At 37.8% G+C, this 26,228-nt stretch overlaps 1 protein-coding gene across 1 annotated transcript; it reads right to left on the minus strand.

Moving 5' to 3' along the window:
- Nucleotides 1–13,121: 13,121 nt before the first annotated feature.
- LOC306851983 (serine/threonine-protein phosphatase PP1-gamma catalytic subunit B-like) lies at nucleotides 13,122–25,684 on the minus strand. The gene is made up of 7 exons (XM_079388531.1): nucleotides 25,392–25,684; nucleotides 22,019–22,150; nucleotides 21,686–21,916; nucleotides 18,478–18,582; nucleotides 17,811–18,034; nucleotides 14,726–14,860; nucleotides 13,122–14,408 (listed from the first exon to the last, which is right to left on the minus strand). Exons 1-7 carry the CDS (start codon nucleotides 25,444–25,446, stop codon nucleotides 14,292–14,294), a joined length of 999 nt encoding a protein of 332 aa, XP_079244657.1. The 5' UTR covers nucleotides 25,447–25,684; the 3' UTR covers nucleotides 13,122–14,291.
- Between the last annotated feature and the right edge of the window lie 544 nt (nucleotides 25,685–26,228).

Here is a 26,228-nt window from a genome sequence, read left to right on the forward strand (position 1 = left end):
TCCAAAGCCTCACAAGGCTGCCCATCATGATTGAAGCAGTGGGAAGAGCGGTCAGCACTGAGACTGTAACTATCAACCGCAATATGGATTCTATCACGGTGAAGCTCACGGCTGTGCTGAGAAAAATTTATGGACTTGGAGACCAGAATGAACAAAGAGAGCTGTGAAATTGGTATGAAGCTGCTCGCACCAAGACCAAACAATCGTATCTTCTTTCGGCTTCCCAAAACAACATAACTGCCTCGGACAAGGTCGTTCTGGAAACAACCCCCCCGGAAGGGCACTGCAGTGAGACGCTCTTGCTTCCTGACCCCTCCCACAGACACCCGGTGATTGTTGACTCCGTCTGGGTCCCGATCAAGGCCGTTTCCATGGCAATTGCTGTGTCGCCAGGGGCGTAGCCATCATTTCAAAAGTGGGGGGGACGGAATGTCTAGTGTTATACCTGTTTTTTTGTTGTTGTTTTTTTCAGTTAACCCTTGTCTAATTGACAGGTTTTATTTTTAATCATACCTTTTTGCTTAATATGCTTTATGATTATATTATTATGTATGATTATAAAATAGAAGGAATTCAAAGATAGAAAAAAGAAAAAAAAGAAAGAAATACAACAGCTTGTCACTGGGACAGTACCCTTAAGCACATCTTTGTACCTTATTTACCCCAAAAAGTTTCATAGTTGTACATATTGGTACTCTAATGTACTAATATGCACCTTTTTGAGTATAAGTTACAAAGATGTCCTTATAAGGGTACTATTGTTTACATATTTCAAATTGTATTTTGTGAGTGTTGTATGTAGAGTACATGGCACACAGTAATGGATACTTGCACATTCACATACTTCTTTATTCTGGTCTATTATACATTAATCTGATTAGTCTCTGTTAAAAGGTATAAGAAATATCTTATCATAGACATCTTATCATAGACATAGACATCATTATCATGGGGTGGTGATGGCGCAGTGGATAAGACACATGCCTTTGGTGTGAGAGACCCGGGTTCGAATCCACTGTGAGACACCAATGTGTCCCTGAGCAAGACACTTAACCCCTAGTTGCTCCAGACATATACCTCTGACATATATAGCAACTGTAAGTCGCTTTGGATAAAAGCGTCAGCTAAATGAATAAATGTAAATGTAGACAATGCTGTAAATAATCTTACCTCTGTAGCCTCACTGAAACTCTCTGCCTCATTCACTCTCAACTGTGTATTCACTTCTGCCTCTCTGTCTACAGCAAATAAAGTAGTGTTTGAAACATGTACATACAGGGAATAGTGACATACAGAAGAAAATAACACATTATACACTGCTGGACAATAACTAATCATTTGTATCCTAAATAATTTTTTAACACTTTAGTATGGGGAACACATATTCACTATTAACTATGACTTTTGCCTCAATAAACTCTTCATTTGCTGCTTATTAATAGCTTGTAAGGTAGTCGTTGTAGTTGTGAAGTTTAGGATTATGGGATGCAGAATATGGTCATGAAGAATACAGAATTAATATGTGCTTAAGTACTAATAAACAACCAATATGCAAGCTAATAATTACATACTGTAGTTAAAAATGATAGCTGAGAAGTTGTTCATCATACTAATGTTATTTTTTATTTTTCTATATTTGACTAATTATGTGTTTTTTATGATTGGTCCATATATAATCCTACAAACGCTTGTTTATTAATAGATTTTATACAATGTAAAAACAGCCAGGTGTTAAAAGCCACTCTTCTCACCTGTCACTGTGTGTCGTCCTAATTCTGTCCTAACAAACCTAGGCTGACTGTTTCTTGTTCATTCTTGACAACAGATAAAAACATAAAATGAGTGCAATAATGACAAAGCACCCCTAAATGAAGATTGGTCCTATATCGGATCAGTGCTTGCATACTTGATTGAAATACATCATGTAGAATTGGCAGAGTGTCACAATGCTGCAAACGCTGTAAAATCTCAGTTCGACATGATCTTTATTCTTATTTGAAGGGTTCTGATAACATACGTGTTAAAATAAAAGACGTTACAAAAGAGTTACGGAAAAATACACTGAAAATAAATAAGTGCATGTTTGTCCAGGCAGCTTTTTATTTCTCCATATAATGAACATCAAAACTTGCTAATTATTCAACAAGAGCAATAGGCAGAGTCACTGAACATTGTGCAACACTATTCGGATACTACATGCCAACTTACGCTGCATGACTTCTTCGTAAAAAAGGAGTGAAGAGTTTCTTGCCGCTTTGAACTCATCTCGACCTCTAATGAATGATGCATACAGCGCGGGACCGCGGGCGCGAGCCTGGGCATGTCGTGACATCACAAACTGAGTGACTGATTGCCATGGAAACGTAAACGTCATGTATAAATTATCCTGTCTCTTTGAATTTTAAATCATTCTGCATTTATATACATTGCTCATTAAAACCTCAACATGTCGAGAACACAACTGTCCGATGAAAAAGTGAGGGGGACGAATTTACTTTTTATAAAAAGTGGGGGGGACACGTCGTAATCTACGCCCCTGTGTGTCGCTATCACAATCTGCGGACTGAGACAACTTGTTTTGGATACCAGCATGGCGGATCTCCAGGCCTACAAATACACGAACTCACATCACACACACACCCATATATACAGACATTCCATTCACCCCCCCACCCCCGATCCCTCGCCTTCGCCACTTTGTTCCGCCAGTCCGACAGGCGGGTCTGTGACTGGCGCTGAGAATAGCTGCTGGACCGGATGGCTGTTTGTAGGAGCTGGATTACCCCCCCACCTGTTGCAAGTCGTGTGTCTATGGTGTATTCATTATGTGCTTTTGTTGCTGGGGTGTTTTTCCTGTTCTCACACTGTACTCCCATAGGACCATAGTCTGGGGGTTATTTTTTTTTCTCCCCTCCTTCCTCATGTTTAAGATGTATTTCTTCCTCAATTCCCTGTCTTCCTGTCCTGTCCACCCCCCTGTCATATTGTATTGTATGTATGTTTGTGTATGCATGGACAGGTTGATAATTTCGCTGGTACTTGTGACTAGTGACAATAAAGGACTACTACTACATATTACACATGTGCACATTAAAAATACTTTGTGATTCTGAAAATTTTTGCCTCTACTTTACAAGCTTATATTTATTACTTTCTATGTTAATTTGAATAATAATCTCACCAGGTAAGTAATGCCAGGTAAGTAACATCTCAAAAAGGAGTTGCTCTGTATGTGGCCCTCCATTTCCTATTTGAATCCCATAGGGATATGGCAAACAATTTTATCTTTTTGTACACCTGGCTATACTAGTCATAATTTAGTTTTGATGAAATGCAGATATATATTCTGCAAATTGTAATTAAGTTATCCACAATTTTATTTTGACTTGTCATAACATATATTGAAGATATCCACAATTTTTATTTTTATTTGCCATAATAGACATTGAAGATGTCTTCAGTGCTATTTTGACTACTTATCTACTTCCACTGACTAACACTGGAAAATAATATAAATTATACATACATTTCTGTATGGCAGAGTATGGGAGTTCCTATCAGATCACTGTCAATCACTGCATATCTGCATAACTGTCAAGAGTGCATGCTCGTGGAAGATACCAGATGACAGTTGTTACATAAGGAGAACTGGAAAGGGCTGTAAACGGGCAACAATCCAGCAGCTGGGCCAGTATCTGCTCCTTTGTGCAAGGAGAAACACCAACTGACACCTCTTTGTCTTCACGGAGGAGAGCAGGTTCACAGAGCATGTGGCAGAGTAAGAGTATGGAGATGTTGTCGAGAAGCTGCCTGCAACATTATCCAGTTTGGCAGTGGGTCACTGATGGTCTATGGAGGAATATACTTGAAGGGTCACGCAGACCTCCATGTGCTAGCCAACAGTACTCTTACTGTTGTTAGGTACTGGAATTAAAGCTTCAGAGCCATTCAGCCTGTATGACAATGTCCAGCCTCATGTGGCCAGTGTGTGTAGGCACACTCTGGATGACCAAGACATTGATCCTTATGTATTGGAGCATCCAAAGCATCCATGAGGTGATGGTCGTGGATGAATGGCACAACATTGGGCCTCAGGATCTCGCCACGGTATCTCTGTGCATTCAAAATGTCATCAATAAAATGCATCTGTGTTCGTAGTCCATAACATACGCCAGCCCATACCATAACCCCACCGCCACCATGGGCCACTCGATCCACAACATTGACATCAGCAAACCGCTCACCCACACAACGCCATAAACGCTGTCTACCATCTGCCCTGTACAGTGAAAACTGGGATTCATCCATGAAGAGAACACCTCTGTGCCAGACGCCATCGAATGTGAGCATTTGCCCACTCAAGTCGGTTACGACGACAAACTGCAGTCAGATGCTGAATGTGGAGGTCCTGGGCTGGTGTGGTTACACGTGGTCTGCGGTTGTGAGGCCGGTTGGATGTACTGCCAAATTCTCTAAAGCGCCTTTGGAGACGGCTTATGGTAGAGAAATGAACATTCAAATCACGGGCAACAGCTCTGGTGGACATTCCTGCAGTCAGCATGCCAATTGCATGCTCTCTCAAAACTTGCGACATCTGTGGCATTGTGCTGTGTGATAAAACTACACATTTTAGAGTGGCCTTTTATTGTGGCCAGCCTAAGGCACACCTGTGCAATAATCATGCTGTCTAATCAGCATATTGATATGCCCCACCTGTGAGGTGGATGGATTATTTCGGCAAAGGAGAAGTGCTCACTAACACAGATTTAGACAGATTTGTGAACAATATTTGAGAGAAATAGGCCTTTTGTGTACATAGAAAAAGTCTTAGATCTTTGAGTTCAGCTCATGAAAAATGGGGACAAAAACAAAAGTGTTGAGTTTATCATTTTGTTCAGTGTACATACATAAATATATATAAAATCTGTGTGTGTGTGTGTGTGTGTGTGTTATGTAATGAGGTCATATTCAGAAACCAATGAATCCGAAACTAAAGGCTGGAATACACTACATGACTTTTAAAATCTGAACAGATTTTTTAAACACTAGGCATCATACATTTACCGTCTTTGAAAATAGTGACAAAGGTAAACTGGGCATCATACACTACGCGACTGAAGATCATACACTACCACACTTTAAAGTTGTTCACAACCAACTCATGCAGAAACGTACGCCATGTTGCTAGAAGAAGCATGACAAATGAAAACATAATGTGTTATAAAATAGGCTGAAAATATCAAACATGTTTGATATCCTCCGACTGGATAGAATCAAAGTCTGAAGCTAAAAAAATCGGAGTCTGTGACCATAATACACTATGAGATTTTCTCCTCAACTAGCGTCAACTTGTTCAGACAGTAAAATCGGTGTAAAATCGGGGCAAAAATCGCGTAGTGTATTCCAGGCTTAAAGTGCATATTGCAGGTTAAAATTTTTTTTCAAATAAATATATAACCTTGTATGAAAATACCATATGAACCGTTAATGCAGGATTTGAAAATGTTTTACAAGACGTGACGGCATAAATTTAGATGAAAAAGTGACGCTTTCCTTGACAAGTTCTCAAAAACCGCTTTTTTTCAACATCGCGTCACATTACGTCACATAAGGGGGTCGCGAGTCAGTGTGTTTTCGGTAGTTATTTTTATTTCAATTTATCATTGTCATGGTAAATTATTGTGTTTGTGGAGGTTGCACAAACTCCAGCCTGTCAGGACATCGAGTCCACAGGTTTCCTAACAAGAAATAGTCTGGTATCTTCTGGGCCTCGGTGCGTTACTGCAGCTGAAGAGACTGGACTTCGCTAATGCATCTGCTTCAAACACCACGGTGGTGTGTAACTTAACGATCACTTTACACCGGAGGATTATCATCCAGGTGATATGAGTTTCACATGAGATGCTGAAGAACTTAGTGAGACTTGGTGCGGTTCCTTCACAGGGTCCCGGTCCGCCTGTGTTCGGCCGCCGGCGGGAGACATGATGCTCACGAATCCAGCAGAGATGCAGCTCCACAAAAATGTCAACTGTGCACCGTAAGTCGTTTTTTTTTACATTTGTTAACTACCAAATCAGTGAACATAATTATTTAAATAATGAGCCACAACAAGATGTGTATAAGTTGTTGTAAAGCACCGCAGCTAGCTTGTAAGCATTTGCAATATCGTTATATATTTAAAACCATGTAAAAACGTTACCGTATGAGAAGGCATAACTGGTAAGTTAACCTCATTTTGCTAATATTATTACCATCAAGTCTAGTGACAGCTTAGTGACATTGAAAATGAAACAACCTGGACCGGGGATTTTTCGTATCCTCATCGCAATCTGCAAGCTCTAAGCTCACTCCTTTTTCGTCAGTCACCACCGCCGAGCACCAGGCTTCATCGGATACGTGCAAAGCGGATACGTGCGATCTGTTCGTTACACTGCAAATTAGCCAACCTCACTCCTAAATCCACTCCAGGCGCAAAGGCGGCCAGGCGAAATAGATCGAGCAAAGCCCCGATCTTGCCTCATTCTCCACCATCATCGTCCCGTACAAGACCCGGCTCTCCTAGTGCGTTGGGTAGCAGCAGCAGGCCTCAAACGAGCCTAGGCCGCACCCCAGTTCTTACTGCAGCAAAACCTCACTCAGCTCTTCTTTTCTCCGCAGTTCTTCCGGCCGCAGTGCCGTATGTAGCCGGACATCCAGCTCTCGTAGCAGTCAGCGCGAGGCTGCCTCCGGTAGCGGCGCAGGCCGTGTTGCAAACAAACTTTTGTGTAAAGGCAGGTCATTTGTTGCTAAAAATTGTTAAACAATGTGATGACATTATGGATGTCGATGTCATTTCGGTAACCATGACGCAAACTGCTTAGATCACAAGGAAATGATTCATTTCCTGTATTAATTTTAACTAGCATTTTACCTGCATTTTAAATTGCACATTACTCGGATACAGATAAGATGTAAGATTGTTTGAACTTAATTTTTTCGAAAATCATTGTACCTAAATGAACAATTATAGGTGCAAACTAACAACTAAGGTGTATCATAGAACTATTCATATCATCATTGAACAAATGCAACCCACTTTGCATGTTTTGTGCTTACTACTAGGCACCCCTCTTCAAGTCTCTACCAACCGATGTGCTGCTTGGCTGGCCAGCTGTTTCAATACTTTCTTCTATTCGTGTGGTTAAGAGGAAAAACATGTATTTTCATAATTTTATCACTTTTTTTTAAAAAGTTGTTAAAAGCAGTCATATTTTCTCCTGCTACTTCTAATCCCTCTTTCTTTTTCAGTGGTCTCTAGCTCCCACAACGATCGCTAGCGTGAGTCTGCCTCCGCTAGCTGCACAGGCTCTCCAGCTATTTTTTTCCAAATATCACAAGCCTCCACGGCCTACAGCTACAGAAGCTGAAACGAGCACAAAGTTGCTTATGCTTGCAACACATGCCCTCACATCTCAGTCTTTTCCTCCCATTACTTCTAATCCTTTTCCTTTTGAGTGACCTCCAGCTCCCATAGCACACGCTAGCGTGAGTCTGCCTCCGCTAGCTGTGCAGGCTTTTCAGGATGTCAAAAACCCCACTCCTGTGGTCTACAATGGCTGAAGGAAGCGTGAGGCTGCCTCCGCTTGCAAATCAGGCCCACACATCTTGGGCTTTTCTAATGACCCCTTTTTCTTTTCAGTCGCCTCCAGCTCCCATGGCAGACACTAGCCCAGAGGCCTATTTAAAAGTCAGACTGCCTCTGCTGCAGGGTTGCCAATAAATTTGAATTTTGAATATTTGCCGAGTTCAAAATAAAAATTCTCATTCGAATACAAAAACGATGCATTCGAATTTTAGACGTGTCAGGCAGCCTTATCAGTGGCACACAGAATGCATATTTTGCACATTTTCTAGAGTGACATCACTTTTAGACTAACACTGATCTCACCAAACACCTGCCCTGTTTTCCTCACATCAACTCAATTTGTCTCCTCTGACCGTTGTTCTGTCTAATCCTGGCCTGTCCTGCTCTCTTGGCTGCATAGCAGGCTCATCATTTTATCTGTGGTCCATCATACGAGTGTAAATGCACATTTCAAATTTCCTCAGCGTCCGAACTGTCATTGCGATCCATTGTTTTCCTGTGGTTTAAATGGACCGCTCTCCCTTTTGATGCTTCACTTCCGGTTTTGACGCCTTTCAGATGCGGAAGTAAAATTCTCTCACAAAAACGACTCCAGAAGCCTTAGCGTATTTTAAAGATAATCTAATTCCTGCAGTATTTTCTATACATTGGCTCACTGTAGTCTCTAACCTGCAATATGCCCTTTAAGTCGAGTTGAAACAGGAAGTGAACAGAAGACAATGACAAAATAACGGTCCACATAAACCTGACAATAAGATCGTTGGTCTATTGTTAGCCTATATAACAGTTAGTTCTGATCCTCGAATCTGAGTGACAAGATACTTTTTCTGTTGATATTTCACCTGCGAGTTCAAGACGGGCTGTCAGTCAGTGCAGTTTCATTGTTGTGCCACAAGGTGGCGGCAAGAGACTGTCTTTGAGTGAGTGTTCAAACAGTTCATTCAACTACACGTTCAAAAACACTGATTCATTCAAAGAGAGATGTAATGAAATACGCTGTTGAATTCATTTTAACTTTGAGCGCCACTTTTAAAGGCTCAGCTGACCCGCAATGCATCGATGCCAAGACAGATTTCGCTTTCCTTGGACATGACAGCTGTTTTCACAAATATACATGACTCGGCCTGAAGGACAGACACAGGTAATCGCACGCAATTAGTCGATCTCTCTCTCATTCGCTGTCTGTTTAAGCTTGTTAAAGGATTAGTTCACTTTTAAAAAAACTTTTGCTGATAATTTACTCACCCCCATGTCATCCAAGATGTCCATGTCTTTCTTTCTTCAGTCGAAAAGAAATTAAGGTTTTTGTTGAAAACATTTCTCCATATAATGGACTTCATTGGGACCCAAACGGTTCAAGGTCCAAATGACAGTTTCAGTGCAGCTTCAAAGGGCTTTAAACAGTACCAGACGATGAATAAGGGTGTTATCTAGCGAAACGATCGGTCATTTAAAAAATAAATAAAAAAGTTTAAGTTTTATAAGCACAAATGCTCGCCTTGCTCTGTTCTGTGATGCGCGTTCGTGATGTCACGTAATACGCAATGACGTGGAAAAGGTCACGGTTGAGGTAGGCGGAAGTACCGAGTCAGTAGGCTTTTTAATATTAAAACACCCAGGATACGCACACGAAATGGGCATTTTAAACGATAAACTGACACAAAGACATTTGAATATGTGTATATGGTCCTCCTTCCGCACATTTGTAAACACTGACTCGGTACTTCTGCCTAAAGCCCGGCTCACACTGCGATTTTGGCCACGATTTGGTCGTCTGAGACAAATTTTGAAAATCCTAAAATCCTAAAAGATTCCTATAATCCTAGGCTAAAATCGGTTGTCTAGATCGCTGGTTTGACATGTTCACCGACAGCCGATTAATGGCCGTTGAGATCAATTTTTTCCTCCAGAATTTAATCGGAAAAAATTTAAAAGATTTCAGACACTTTCCTGCAGTGTGACATCTCCTACGACGACCGTCAAACCAAACTTGATGACGCAATTAGCGCGACAACTTCAAACTTCAACTTCGTTATTTGTAAAAACAATATATGCACAAAGTAAAGTTTACTTAAAGTTTATTTATTAAGGGGCAGGATGTTTAAACTCGAATAACAAAATTACCTCAAGCTCGCTCTGTAGAACTGGAAGTCCATAAAGTCCTCTTTTGCCCAGCCATGACTTGCTCCACACACGTCGTCTTTTTCGTTTTTTTTTTTTTAACATCAAGGCATGTAATTAATAAAACTAACGCTACACGTTGCTGTTGTTTGCTAGCTACCATTATAGCGAGAGAACGCGGGTCACGTATTGATGACGTAAAACTCCGGACAAGTCTTCTTGAGTACGTCCGTTTTTATCGCGTCTTGACTGTCGTACAGTCTGACATTAAGACAACTGAGATCCTACAGTCTGACATGGGGATCATGTTCGTACAGTGTGACAAGCAACAATCGCAAAAGACTATTAAAAATCGCACAGTGTGAGCCTGGCTTAAGTCAACCGTGACCTTTTCCACGTCATTGTGTATTACGTGACGTCACGAACGCGCATCACAGAACAGAGCAAGGCGAGCATTTGTGCTTATAAAACTTAAACTTTTTTATTTATTTTTTAAATGACCAATCGTTTCGCTAGATAACACCCTTATTCATCGTCTGGTATCGTTTAAAGCTCTTTGAAGCTGCACTGAAACTGTCATTTGGACCTTGAACCGTTTGGGTCCCATTGAAGTCCATTATATGGAGAAATGTTTTCATCAAAAACCTTAATTTCTTTTCGACTGAAGAAAGACATGGACATCTTGGATGACATGGGGGTGAGTAAATTATCAGCAAAAGTTTTTTTAAAAGTGAACTAATCCTTTAAGTGCAAATTTACTGATCCTCTGTACAAATCAGCATGGTTATCATTACTAATATCCAGTACACATGCACAAAGTGTAAAATGAGAAGAGCCTACCACTTATCTTTTTTGAGGTGTAGTGTTCAGTCTTGATTTAAAGCTCTGATTTAAATATTTGGTGGACTTAAAGCAAGCAGCGGCAATGTGAAAGCCAACAATTATCAGTTTTTAAGCAAGGAATGGGCCAAGATTGCAGTAGGTGACAGAAGCTCTGAGCACTTTCAGGTTATGAAGAATAAGATTCAGCACAAAATTTTACTTTTGTGGGTTGATAAATTTGCACATGAATATTTAGAACCAATTAGATTTTTTTCCCATCAACTTTATCAAAATTAGAGTCCGGTGAGCAAGACCGCTCCGTGCAGCAACAGGTGGTTACTTTTCTACAATTTTAAAAATTACATAGACCCAGAAAATAACTTCTTTTCCAGTGTAAATAATGACTGCTGCTACTATACAGAGGAACAATTTAATCATTCCGTTAAAATGGAAAGTAAATCGTCATTAATTCATTTTAATAGTAGAAGCATGTATGCTAATTTCAATAATATTAAGGAATATTTGAAACAATTAATAAATCCATTTACAATAACTGCTGTATCTGAAACATGGATTAATGCTGACAAAGGAATGGATTTTGAATTAGAAGGGTATGAAGTTAATTATATAAATAGAATAAGAGTGGAGGAGGAGTGGCTATGTATGTGGATAAAAAATTGGAATTATAAGGTGGTAGAAAGTATGACAACTGTGATTGATAACTTGTGATAACTTGAACTCAGGCAGTCTGTTGTTCGCTAGCCGCATCAGGCATACGCAGAACTGGAAGATCATACAGGAGCAAAAACTGGAACATTATAGAAGCAATGTTTTCAAAAAATAATCAAAAAGTTATTTTTATTTGTGGTGATTTCAGTATTAATCTGCAAGTAAGCACAAAATGACTGATGAATTTATTAATACAATGTATAGTATGGGTTTATACCCAAAAATTACTAGACCCAGTAGAATTACACTTCATTGTGCCACTTTGATATTTACAAATGATATTGAAAATAATACTGTGGGTGGATTGTTAATCAGTGACATTAGTGATCATCTACCGGTTTTTACAGTTTATGACAACAACTATAAGAGAAATCAGTTAGATGTAAAACAAGATTACAGATGAGTGAGGACTGAGAAATATATCAATGCATTTAAGAGTGACTTATTAGCACAGTATTGGGGAGTCGTATATAAGGAAAATGATGTTGACAATGCATATAATATATTTTTAAAAATATATCATTATATGAAATAAACTGTCCAATTATACAATATTATAGAAAACAAAAATATATAGATCGATTATGGATCACAAAGGGTTTACAAAATGCCTGTAAAAAGAAGAATACACGCTATAGAGAGTTTATAAAACAAAGAACGAAAGAGGCATTTAATAAATATAAAAAAATAAAAAATAAGTTAACTAGTATTCTACAGGTTTGTAGAAATAGTATAGTAAATAGTATAATTAAAAAAGGTACAGGACAACAAAGGGTTAAAATAATTATTAGAGACTATTACTTTAGAAATGAGTAAATTTCAAAGGTGGTTTGATTTAAATAAATTATCATTAAATGTTAATAAAACTAAATGTATGTTATTTGGAAACAGTAAAAATAGATACAGATAGATGGTGTGGATATAGAAAGGGTAAATGAAAATAAATTTCTTGGGGTGATAGATGATAAAGTAAGTTGGAAATCTCACATAAACCATTTACATAATAAATTGTCTAGAAGTATCTCAGTACTGAATAAGGCAAAGCATGTTCTGGACCATAAATCACTCTACATTCTTTATAGTGCATTAATATTACCATACTTATTATTGCTCAGAGGTTTGGGGTAATACATATAAATGCAGATTATTCTCATTATCTATGTTGCAAAAAAGAGCAATATGGACCATTCATAAAATTGGTTATAGAGATCATACAAATGCATTATTTTTTAAAATCAAGGATATTAAAATTAATTGATTTGGTTCATTTTCAAACAGCACAAATAATGTATAAAGCAAAAAATAATTTACTCCCTGGCAATATTCAAAAATTGTTCCTTAATGGAGAAGAGAGATATAATCTTAGGAGAGAGTGTAAGTTTAAGCATCTTTATGTTCGTACAACATTAAGAAGCTTCTGTATTTGGAGTGAAATTGTGGAACAAACTAAGTCTAGTCCTCAAGCAATGCCCAAGTGTGATCCAGTTTAAAAAGCAGTATAAACATATGGTTCTCAGAATGTATCAGGAGGAAGAACGGATCTGATTAGTTGTTCATACACATTATTTAGTCAGTGTTTATTTGGGTTTTGTTTGCATATTTACTGTAAATATATGTAGGAATGTCAAAAGGGTGTATTAAGGCAAGGATGAGTTATGAAATTAAGTTGATGATTATTTTTACCATGAAGTTGATTTGATGATTATTGTTATTGATTATTATAATCAACGTGGAGTGGAGAAGGGGTAGGGGTAAATAAATTTATGCTTCTTCCTACTCCTTTTTGGACATGTACAAGTTCAATTATTTTGTATTGTTTTGTTTTGACTATATTTATTTACATGTTCAAAATAAACGTTTCAATCAATCAAATCAAATCAATTAGTTGTTTTCATGACATTTTGACTGCAACTGTAGCTCTGTCCTGTAATTAACTATATCTCATAATTGAAGAGTAAGCTAGCCAATCAGAAAGAACAGTCCTAAATCTTAATTAGTCTTAACACTAATCTTAGAAGACACTAAACATTTATAGATAGACCAAAAAAAACGAAATAAATTTGCACCAGATTCTCACTTTATTGGCTAAATTCATGACTACTTAAAAAAAGAAAAGAAAAAGAAAAATAATAAAAGTCATTTTAACAGAGAAAGGTGAGCTTTGCAGTTTACAAAGTGTCACATAGCCACAATCATAAAAAAAAGGGAACAGTGCATTTCTGTGCAAACTGAAACAGCGATGGCACCCACTTTGCAGACATTCATAAAAAAAAAAAAAAAAAAAAACCAACAACCAAATTTCCACAGGCCAGGCTAAATACTACCTGAGTGTGCAGTTTGAAGAAGCAACAGATGCCCCAAATTAGGTATATGACAAAATGTGCAGGATGCCGTCAATAACTTGCACTTGGACAAAGTTTCAAATTAAAGAGACTGGCAGTGATTTGCACATGTTCAAGAGCACAATCACCTCCTTTCAGATTGCTTTCGAGCTAAAGGGGAATGGAAAAGTCTGTCCCCACAGCGGGGATCAAAAGCTGGACTCTGAGGCTTGGTCTGAAGAGAAGGGCATCACATAGGTCCAATAAATGGCCTAAAAAGGATTATCACGTTATAGCTTAAGACATGAAGATAGATTAAAAGTAAATCAACCAGAACATCTAAAAACGCAGTAAAAGGTGCGCAGTTACCAAAGAAAAAGAGAGAGAAAAAGAAAAGAATCCCTCACACACACTCACACAACAAAACCTTTTTCTACAAATACACACTTTTTCACATACAAAAACCAATACACTCCACAAGGGCATTTCAGTCAAGCACACGCACACACACACACACACACACACACGACCGCTCAGATTCCCAGCAGTCTCGTCTTGATGGAGACAGCTAAAAAAAAACCCTGCACTGATTTGGTGTTTGGAGTTGAAGAGGAGAAGGCGAAGGAGAGGTAGAATGATGGAGAGGATGTATAGGCGCGTTGCAGTAGTTGATGTTATTTCTTTGCTTTGCCACCCTTGGCTGCGTTTCGTGGAGGAGGTACAGGTCTACCAGACCCAAATCCTCCTACACCACCATATGACAGTATCTTCTTCTCCGCTGGTTTCAGAATCTAACAAACAGAGAGCCTTCAAAACCATTCATCAGGTACAATGCATAATGAGGCTAGGCTTAGGAAATGTACTAAATATTTAGATTTAATATTTTGTTGCCTATGTAAATAAATCAAGATTGTAAATATTCAACCCAATCTTGTAATTTTACATTCTTTTTACACTAAATTCACATTTACAGTACAATATGGCATTCAGTATACAGTTAAATTTCATAGATTTTCTGTAGGATACTAGCTTGCTTTCCAAACTGTGAATTTTGCCCAAAGGTGAGCAATTGGCATCCCTAGTAGCTACTAAGAGAGCACATACAAACCTGAAATGAGCACATCAGGGTCTCATCAACACTCATCATAGCCCCTGCGTTGTCAAACTCTCCGCAGTAGTTGGGAGCTGAGAAAAGGGTGACTAACTGCCTCTTAGCGAAGAACTCATAGCCATCCTCCACCACCTGTTCAGAGAGAAGAAGATTATGTCACAAATGCTGCACAAAACTACCATGTTATTACCCCTAGTGATAAGCACTTTCAAAACGCTGCTTCGTGAAGCTTAGAACCCTCTGCGACTCTTGTTTTGAACAAGCGATTCGGCGCACACATCAAAATGAAATCAGTCTTTAATGCCATGTCAGCATTCGAGGCGGTAACTAGTTTGTAAAAGGTATTTGTAATGCATATTTGGGCTGAGTTTTCACTGCATTTACACTCTTCTAACAGGCAATCTTCACCAGCGTGTGACGTTCCGAGTGCTTCGAAAACAGTGAATCATTTTGTGAAGCAATTGGTTCAACTGATTCAAAGTTTTCAGAATCAGATTTATTGCCGGGTAAGTTTGCACATACGAGGAATTTGCTTTAGTGACAGAAGCTCCACAGAGCAACAGAATGGCAGTAACAAGACAAGACACAGATAATAAATAGAGTAATATACAAACTAGACAATATACAAAATAGCAAAAAAAAAAAAAAAAAAATTCACAAAATAGGCATGTATGCACAGGTATGATATGTGCAAATTTGAAAATGTAAATAAGTATGCGTGTTAAATAAATGTATAATAATGTTGTGTGTTCCACGTTATTGTCAAGTGTTCATGAGATGGATTGCCTGAGGGAAGAATCTGTTCCTGTGCCTGGCCGTTCTGGTGCTCAGAGCTCTGTAGCGTCGACCAGACAGCAACAGTTCAAAGAGTGTGCAGGATGTGAAGGGTCCAGAGTGATTTTGCCAGACCTTTTGCTCACTCTGGATGAGTACAGTTCTTGGAGAGAGGGGAGGGTTGGACCAGTGATTCGCTCAGTAGTCCGGACTATCCTCTGTAGTCTTCTGAGGTTGAATTTGGTAGCTGAGCTGAACCAGACAGTTATTGAACTGCAGAGGACGGATTCAATGATGGCGGAGTAAAACTGTTTCAGCAGGAGAACTTCCTCAGCTGGAGAAGGAAGAACAACCTCTGCTGGGCCTTTTTAACAATGGACTCAATGTGAATATTCCAGTTCAGGTCCTGAGAGACCAAGGTTATTATAGTTTTGAATTTTTAAATTTGTTTTATTTTAATATCATTTTCAAATTTGCTAAGAAATTCAGTTTAGTTTTTATTACTTTCATTAATATTTTTGTTAGTTTTAGTTTAGTTTTTATTTTATGAACACATTTTTATTTAGTTTTTATATAGTTTCCAGAGCGAAGGCCAAAGAAAGACTTAGCATAATTTAACCTTGAGTGAGGCAAACGTTTAGTGACAAAATTAACCCATGCTGAGATTGGTGTATATTTGTATACTTTTACCGTCTATCAAAGGAAGTAAGCCTTTTTACTACATAAATCTACACAAGTTGCGCTTAATGTCATATCTAATGGTGTGTTGAGATATTTAATGTGAAAATGAAAGTAGCCTAATTTGGTTATATGTCTTTTTTTTCTTATTTAACCATAATCATGATATTGTATCTGTCTTGTCTTGCGCACTTTTCCGTGAACATCCGCCCATAAATCATAACTGTGTGGGACTAATGAAATTCAATAATAACGGCAATCGCAGGCCTATTTAAAGGCTCACATTTGAATATGTTATTTTCTTTATTTATGAAGAATTATAAGCGTGTGTATGATGTGATTTAGCCTATGCATATTTATTTGTTCGAAAGTTTGTCAGTGATCACAAAATGCTAGGGCAAGTTTTGTATTGTTTACAGAAAGGTGCGTTCTCATCTTTTTTTCCTGTTAATTATTATGTCGCGTGTCTGTTTTTCTTCAAAGCACCAACGTAATGTTGGTTTGATTGCTTGTGTTAGATGAGAAAATAAGTTTGCCTTCCCGATGTTGTAGATTAATGCGGGTCTGGTTCGGGTTGCGACTCTCGGTCTTTATGTCAAACGGTTCTGGTCTGGTAGGCTACAGAAATAAGTTAGTGCTGCTGTGGGAAAACGGGTCGGGTGTTCTGTTAAGTACTGCTGGTGCATGTTTACCAAACAGGACCCATGCAGGACACTGCTTTAAACCGCTTTGCGTCTCTCCGTCAGAGTCCCTAAACCGCCACACAGCTCATATATTTTTCAGCCAAGGGGTGAGAACGTAATGATTACGAAAACGATTATTTATTTTTTGTTAATTATTATTTTATTTCAGTTAGTTTTTCAATAACTGTTGTTAGTTTCGTTTCGTTTTAGTTTTTCAAATACTTTGACATTTGTATTTTATTTCAGTTTACGAAACTGTTTTTTCATCAATCGTTTTCGTCTTAGTATTAGTATTCGTTTACAAAAATAACCTTGTGAGAGACTATGGTGCCCAGGAATCTGAATGACTCCACTGTTGTTACAGTGCTGTTCATGATGGTGAGATGGGGGGGGGGGGGGGTCCTCCAGAAGTCTACAATCATCTCCACTGTTTTGAGCATGTTGAGCTCCAGGTTGTCAAGACTACACCAGACAGCCAGCTGTTTAACCTCCTGTCTGTAGGCAGACTCATCACTGTCCTGAATGAGGCCGATCAGTGTGGAGCTTGGCAGAGGGGTCTTTAGATGTGCAGTCACTGGTGTTCAGGGAGAGGACGCAACCCTGAGGAGCTGCAGTGCTGATCGTACGGGTGCTGGATGAGAAGTTTTGAAAATCTTTTCTACCATCACCGTTTACCACAACTGGTGGATAATAAAGACGCATCATAAACAAGAATGCATCCTTCTCAATGAAAAGAATAAATTAAAAATAAAAATTGTAAACGTTATGAGAAAACCATGATATTTCTGGTTTGTCACATCGATCACAGCTTATTAGGCAAACCAAACAAATTAATCTGAACTGGAAATGTTAAAAACCTTCTTTTCAATTCAGATATGGTGCTTTTGACTACACAGATACATATACGCAATGCAATGACACTACATTCAATAAACTACATTACTTACCTGGTGGGCCCTACATATGAGGTCCATGTCGTGTTTTTCGAGGAAATTGGCCACAACACCAGACCCAAAGGTGTAAGAGACACCACGTTCGTTCTCTCCCCAGGTCATGGCATCTTTATCTGGGTCAGCCCAGAGCAGATCACACAGCAGACCCTGGTCAGGGACGTCTGTGGGCCTCATCACACGGCGAATGTTTTCCATACTTTGCAGGTCTGGAGAAAGACCTGGGCAAAGGATCATTCAACTGCAGTTTAGAAAGAATCTTCTGAAATCATCCAACACTTGTAAGCACATCAAGAGCCTCATGTCCACCATTCCCTGACTCTATTTCACAAACCTGCCCATGGGATAAATGCACATTTTACAGGAAAATAAAATAGTGTGCGCTTACAACACTGCAGGCCTTAACACAGTATACTCCGGCTAGGTTCTATTTGTCAAAAACACAATATTTCATATTTTTGTTATAAATTTTCAACTTTACCTACATGTCAGACCTGCTCTCTAGGAATTCTGCAACAATGTAAACTCTAAATAAATATGAACATTTAACTTATATATACTCATTAAAAGAATGCTACATTTCTCCAAAATTACTCCTTTCAGACAAGCATTTGATGATCTTGTAACAGTCTCTAAAGAAGACATTCCAGAAAACTTGACTTACCTCCATGACAACAAAAAATCTTCTCACCCACAATAGCAGCTACTGGTAAGCAATTGAAACAGTCTGTGAATGTCTTCCAAAGCTTGATGTTATACCGCCTTTTACCTGGCACCCCCCCAAAAAAAAAAAAAAAAACACACACACACACGTTCAGATTGTAAAACGGTAACATTCATTCAGGCATATGCCTCACACTTGTAGTTTGTTCTTTCTTGGTTCTTTTGGTCTGTACAAAAAAAGAAAATTACATATTTAATCCTGGTCTACTTGGCATTCATACTGGTGTGTTTAACACTGAACCTAAAGATAAAGAATAAAACAAAAACAGGAAAAGAAGGAGAAAAAAAAAAGGCTTTTGAGAAATATTTTGTAATGGAACTTCCCGAATATCCAAAACAATGCTATGCGTTTGGCTAGATGCACTCATTGTATGTGCGTACATATGGTATTTTTTATTAGACGTCAACTCGCAAAGAGCTTAGAAAATGTGTTAAGGAGTCAAAACAGTGGCAGGAATTTCTCCGTTGCACACAAATGAAGATGCAAGATGATGTGTTCTTCTGACGCCTGTTCTGAACCCAGAAAAGTATGAAAGACATCGCCAAAATAGTCCATCAGTGGTTCAACCGTTATGTTATGAAGCTACGAGAATACTTTGTATGCAAAGAAAACAAAAATAACAACTTTAACAATTCGTCTGCTCTGCATTCTGGAGAGTATCCACTGGATGTAAACTGCGTACACTGTTCTATGTCAGCCGCACTGCACGGATACGGCTATTTTCATTCATATCAAAGCGTAAATAAACGTAGATGTATCCGTGTGGTGCAGCTGACACAGAACAGCGTACGCAGTCTGTTATTTTTGTTTTCTTTGTGCACAAAAAATATTCTCGTATCTTCATAACGTTACAGTTGAACCACTGATGGCAGATGGACTATTTAGGCGATGTCTTTAATACTTTTCTGGGCCTTGACAGTGTTATTTACTTTGCAGTCAATGCAACAGTCACAAGCCTCCCGGTTTTCATCCAAAATATCTTAAATTGTGTTCCGAAGATGAAAGAAGCTTTTACGGGTTTGGAACGACATGGGGGCAAGTGACTAATGACAAAATTTGCATTTTGGGGAGGAGTAACCCTTTAAGGTCAAATGTTATGCACATCCTGTTTTTGGTTTGTTTAGATGTGTTTGGTCCATGCTGAATTCATATTTGAATCGAACCACACCAGAGCAGAGGTGGGTAGAGTACTCAAAAACTGTACTCAAGTAAAAGTAAAAGTACTTCTAGAAATATTTACTCAAGTAAAAGTAAAAGTAATAGTCTGAATAGTTACTTGAGTAAGAGTAAAAAAGTATCGGATAAAAAAAACTACTCAAGTAGTTAGTTACTAGTTACTTTGGGTCATATAGGTACTGAATATAGTCTATTTTTATTTAGATATATAGATTACATTTATGTTATGTGTATGTGTATACACACACACACATACACTGCCGTTCAATATATATATATATATATATATATATATATATATATATATATATATATATGTATGTATGTAATTTATTTCAGTGATGCAAATCAGAATTTTCATCAGCCTTTACCCCAGTATTCAGAGTCACATAATCCTTCAGAAATCATGTTGATTTATTATCAGTGCTGCTCTTTTTAGCTTTCTATTCATCAAAGAATCCTGAACAAAATGTCACAGGTTCCAAAAAATATTAAGCAGCAAAACTGTTTCCAACACTGGTAATAAATCAATATATTATAATGATTTCTGAAGGATCATATGACTCCGAAAACTGGAGCAACAGCTGATGAAAATTCTGATTTGCATCACTGAATTAAATTATATTTTAAAGTAAATTAATTATGTATTATCCTATAACCTCTGAAAACTCCTCACATGACTGCTCTGAACATAACGAAACAAATGCATATTGACGGATCTTCTGTTCTGCAAAATGTAAACAAATGTAGCCTATATTTTTGCAAGCGTAAATATTGTAAAAATATGAATATTAATTGTGTCTAGAACAGGCCGCGCGCCGCTGCGCAGAGCTAACGCAGGTTTCGCGGGTGTTTATTTCATACTCTGTGACAGCTTATTTAATGTATAAATTATACATTGTATTTAATGTAAGGTACATGTACAACAAACTGGTAATGTCATAGTGGTATCGTGGCCTATACCTGTGGAACAGTAGACAGCACACGCAGTGTTCATCTAATAAAAGATCTTCATATAGCTCTAGCAAACAAGCCTTTGCAGATTTTCTTTCAACTGACTGTAGATCCAAAGCCACGTCTTCAGCGCTCTTGATGTTTTTAAACTTTCTGTTATCCGAGTGAGAACCGCTTCAGAGACTCAGCGCGTGCGGCAGGGAACTGAACAAATCATTCAAACTGATTCGCGAACCGATTCACTGGTTTGCCAACTGATTTGATCAAGCCTTCGAACAGAATCGACTCAAAAGAATGAATCATTCGCGAATGGGCATCGTTCATTGTCCAGAGAAAAGTAGACGGCACGTTTGGAATAAACTGAAGCATTTTTAACTTGTATTGCATTAAGATAAAGTAACGAGAGGAGAGTCGCCCACAGTAACGAAGTAAAAGTACCGTTTTTTCTCTAAAAATATACTTGAGTAAGAGTAAAAGTACCCATTTTAAAATATACTCTAAAAGTATTAGTTACCCAAAAAATGTACTCAAGTAAATGTAACGAAGTAAATGTAACTCGTTACTACCCACCTCTGCACCAGAGCGGACCACATTATCAGCAGTCTTTGTTTGGTATGCACCAGGGTTCAGGTGGCAGCATTCACACTGCCAAATGTGAACGCACCCTAAATCATCTCTTAATCTTGTGGTTATTCTCCATTTAGTCTGTCTGCAAGTTGCATTCCTAAATGCATGCACTCACAGCACATGCAGAGATGGAGTTTGCTGCATTTACTGTGAACGGAGGAGCCCTGAGACACTGAAAACACCAGATCGCAATCTGCTCTGCTCTGATGAGACAGTATCCCCTCCTCCCACACACTCACCCCATTTAACATGGTAAACGTACGGAATAGATAGAAGATGTAAATGCTTCAACTTAAGCAAAACTTATAGACTTAATAAATAGTCCTACACAGTGAGCCTATCAGACCATGACCTAAGCTTTTGGTCATACTATCCACCTCCATATACTCACATTCATCATAAAAGCCATATATCCTGTTGATGGAGGCACATTCATGGTTTCCTCTGAGAAGAAAGAAGTTCTCTGGATATTTGACCTTGTAGGCAAGCAGCAGGCAGATGGTCTCCAGTGACTGCTTGCCTCTGTCTACATAGTCTCCCAGAAACAGGTAGTTACTCTCTGGAGGATATCCTCCATACTCAAAAAGCCTGAGCACGTCATAGTACTGACCATGAACATCACCTACAGAAAGAAATAGAGTTAAATTATTTGTATTACCTTTTAACTAGCTTTGTCAGAACTATTTAAAATAAAAATGGAGCATAATGGTTATCAGAACTTTACCACAAATCTTGAGTGGGGCCTCCAGTTCCAGAAGTATCGGCTGACTAAGGAAGATTTCCCGAGATTTCAGACACAATCCACGAATCTCCTGTTCAGTTAACTGAACGTTTTTACCAGGTCTGGAGCCCTTCACTGAAAATTGAGACAGAAAAACAAGCATTCATAAAAGGCATGTTATTTTTTTGATGCTACAGAATTTTTAAATTCATATTTCTGCAATACTTCATTTTAAAACCATTAATATTAATATTCTTGTATGAATGAGTAAAAACATTAGGCTAATTCTCCACATCTAGCCCACATAACCGGAAAACCTATATGTAAAAAAAGTCAGCAAATAGCAAGTAATTAGTTTGCACATATCGGTTACGACCTTAAATCATTCTTTTGCAGACAGCTACATGCCTGTCTATAGATAATACATTTATATACACGTACAGACTGAGTTGTGCTTGTAGGTGTAATTGAAGTCACCATGAAATCCCTCTAGGGGATTTCATGGTGAAAATTCTCCCCCGGTAAAAATTCTCCCCACGATAAGAATTAGTCTTCCCACGATAATAACGATAAAGTCTAGTTGTTGACATATTTCTGTTGCGGAGCGAATGCTGGACGTGAAATTGAGGAGGAGTAAATCGCTAAATGAGGAGCTCGAGCTCCTTTTACAATCTGTAACTATTCGGTTAGGGCTGTACAGTGCACAAAAATTTTTTCTGAATAAATGTAGTACAGTAGCACGTGTGTGTGATACAGTTTTGCATGTGTATGAGCCTGTTTACAAACTATTGTCCAACAAAGATATAATTTACTGATGTGCTTTTTCTCCAAATTAACTTAATAACATAGTCGAGTGTTTGATATATTTTTTATGACCAGACAGATTTTCATATTACAGAATGATAGTATTATATACAGTGATAAAAGTAATATCGATTAGCATTGCATTATAAATATACTTTCCTTATAAAAATACTCAAGATTGAAGAACACAAAGAAAAAATATATTTTGTGCAATCGTATGTTTATTGTCTTCAAGGTTCATCAGTTAAAAGTTCTCTATCTCCGTTGTGCTTTTTATTCAGCGCCCTCCGGCTTCCAGGATGATTTAAACAGTGTATACTCAGCAATGCTCCCAACACCCTATTTTGGGTAAAAATAGGAAAAATAATACTTTTCTCTAACGAAACAGGATTCCCTGAATTATCGTCATTGCAATAAATAGCATAAATATATTTTAAGCCCATATCGCCCATCCCTAAATCCCTCCCTACATTATATATGTCACAATGGTGCATCTCAGGACACTGACTGTTTCTGTGGCAACCGCAGCTTGCAGTGACTTGACATCAGTTTACCAAAAATCATTGCGTGACTTTTTAAAGGCGTGACTTGAGAGAAGAGCTAATAAGTCACAGTTGCCCAAGAGCTGTTTAGCAAGTTAAATATCTAGACCTGTCTGTGATCTAGTATCTACAACGGCTTGTACTAAAATATAGCTTTATGACATAGTTTGAATTCCTTTACTTTGTTATTTTATAGAATTTGCCTATTATTACTCATCACATTTGACATTTTTAGCTTCACCACAATAATCCCATAATCCATTTAGGTGTTTTAACATAGATTTACATTGAATCCTGAATTACCCATGCACAGTCTGGTTATAATTTTTTCTCTTCTTCTTAGTAAATACTGTGTCATCTTACTACATAGAACCTACCTTCTCTTGTATATTAGCTGCTTTGCCTACCCCTTTGTTGCCCTCCACTTGACTCATTATTTAATCTGTAATAACAGATTTCATATACTTTGTGTTTTATAGACATATATTTCATATGCCTTGGGCAGCAGCGAGCCTCTCTCAATGTTTACCTCCTCCAATCACTGAAGAGACAGATAAATTGCAATAACTGACTAATTCTATCTTTCTTATGATAGCCTTTTGGTATATTTTTGTTTGATATATTTATTAACAATATATTTACCTGAAAGATTTTTATTTCCCTTGATTTTAACTAATAGGCTTGTGGCAATGTTGGACATTGAGGAACGCAGGCAATGGCACTTTGTTAGTATTTCCTATCATCAAGACTGTTGTTGATGTATTACTGTCAGAGGCATTTCTCCCTCCCCTAACGTTACCTCTCAATCGAATATGAGCCTTAATCTGTTAACTGTCGGTTCACTTTTTGAGTATAGGCCTGAAAATGACATTTCCAACTTAAATTGTTATACATTTTGAATGGTTTGGAGCAGATACTTAAGGTTGGTCTCTTTTTAAAGAAGACACTTGGCAGATTATTGTAGAGGTGAAAAAGTCTAAAAAATTACATTACAAAAAAGTTATGGAAGTTTAAGTTTATGAAAATATAAAATGTAAAAAAATGTATATTTATATTTTATGTAAAATATATATTTTACATAACATGTTTCACTCTAAAACTGCTAGAAAATCAAACCCAAAAATCTGAAAAAGTTGTGTTCCAAATTTGAGGTTGATATCTCAAAAAATGAGCTTTCAGTTAAATTTTGTTTGAGCGTAGTACCAAGCTTTTCCACTAGATGATCATCAAACCCCATTAGAAACCATATAAGGGCGGCTCTATTTCCATATATGGTTTGAGTGATCTGAAACATGTTTTTTCCATTCTTTTCTCAATATTTATGACGTAGACATCACATTCAGAAGTATTAAAGGTGGTATGGCAGTATTTGATTTCAATTCATCCTCTAAAACACACATAAAAGACATGCAACAAGAACCCTGGACGTACGACATTGTTTTTTACTATTGTTTTTTTTCCCATTGTTGAACCTATTGTTTTTTCTTTATATTCGAAACACTTTTAGACCTTTTTTTCTCAAAAAATAGAATGAATTTTATCTTTTGAACACTTGACGTGAACATGAATGGAGATTTTTCATGATTTTTCATGATTTTATATATGTATCACTATTTCAAAGTAAAGGTCAGAACTCTCTCTCTGACTGATGAGTACTCTTCTTGCAAATTAACAAATTACAGTTGCCCTGTAAAATATTAAAAAAATCAGTCACCAAATATGAAAACTAGCGTCTTTAAGCTTTCAAACGATATATAGTTTGTCAAGATTGCTTTAGGTTCAGACTAAGATATTACTGTTTAAATCATGTAATGGCAAGTGACAGTTAACAGGTTAAAGAAGGGTTAATAATCCAGGGGTCAAGATTTGGCACAACACCTGTGACATCTTCCTAGTGGCGTTCTGTTTCCGAACGAGACGACTGATGCACTGCGCATGCGCGGAAGTTTTGTTCGGATTTACAATATAATAAATATGCGAATGAATATAAAACGGCACAGTTTGTAATGAGAAAGAATAACGTTTATTACCCTCCAAAAGGCGCTGGATGATCGAATCGATGTTTAACTTGTCTGAATCAACCATTCTGTCGCTCGCTGGAGATTCGCCGGTGTTATGGTGTAACTGGTTTCCGTGTTGTCTGGTGACCAACTTCCTGGTTCAGGTCCTTCGCTCCAGATGTGATGGGACGACCGCAGCAGATTCGCCGATTCTGACAGCGCGATATTAAGCTGTCTAATAGCACTTGCTCATTACACGATTTTGGTATTCTTGTAATGATTACAAATAAATAGTATGATCGCCCGTAGCGGCTGAATTACGGAACAAAACAAAAAGTCTGTTTGGCATGGGTTTCGAACACGCCCAAAAATAGGTGCGCTGGGACAAAACATTGTCATTACAGACCCACATGCAAAGACCATCATAGTTTTGATTAAAACAAGAACCCAGATGGCCATTCCCATTACAACCATTAAAGCTCATGCAACTTTGTTGTTGTTTTTGTTCAGATTTTTCAGCTGAATTTTGATCATGTTCATATTTCATATATTTTTTATTAAATTAGATGAGACAAGATATTTCACAAATGAACATGGGCACATTGGCTTTAAAGTGCAACATGCAGTCTTCCCAGATTTATAGCAGCTGTGAACTATGGTTTCACAGGGAATGTGTTGGCCAGTGCTTGCCTTTAAAAAAAACTGTTCTGACACCAATGTAATAATAAAATCACATGTAAAATTAATCACATTTGTTTACATTTTCTTTTGTATTTACCCATTTCATTTTTCATACTAAGAGGTTGCATGGGGAAAATGTCCCACAAAACATCTCCGTTGCTTTATTGCTCACAATTATTAGACATT

The sequence above is a fragment of the Barbus barbus genome (assembly GCF_936440315.1).
Source record: "Barbus barbus genome assembly, chromosome: 32".
Lineage (NCBI taxonomy): Eukaryota > Metazoa > Chordata > Actinopteri > Cypriniformes > Cyprinidae > Barbus > Barbus barbus.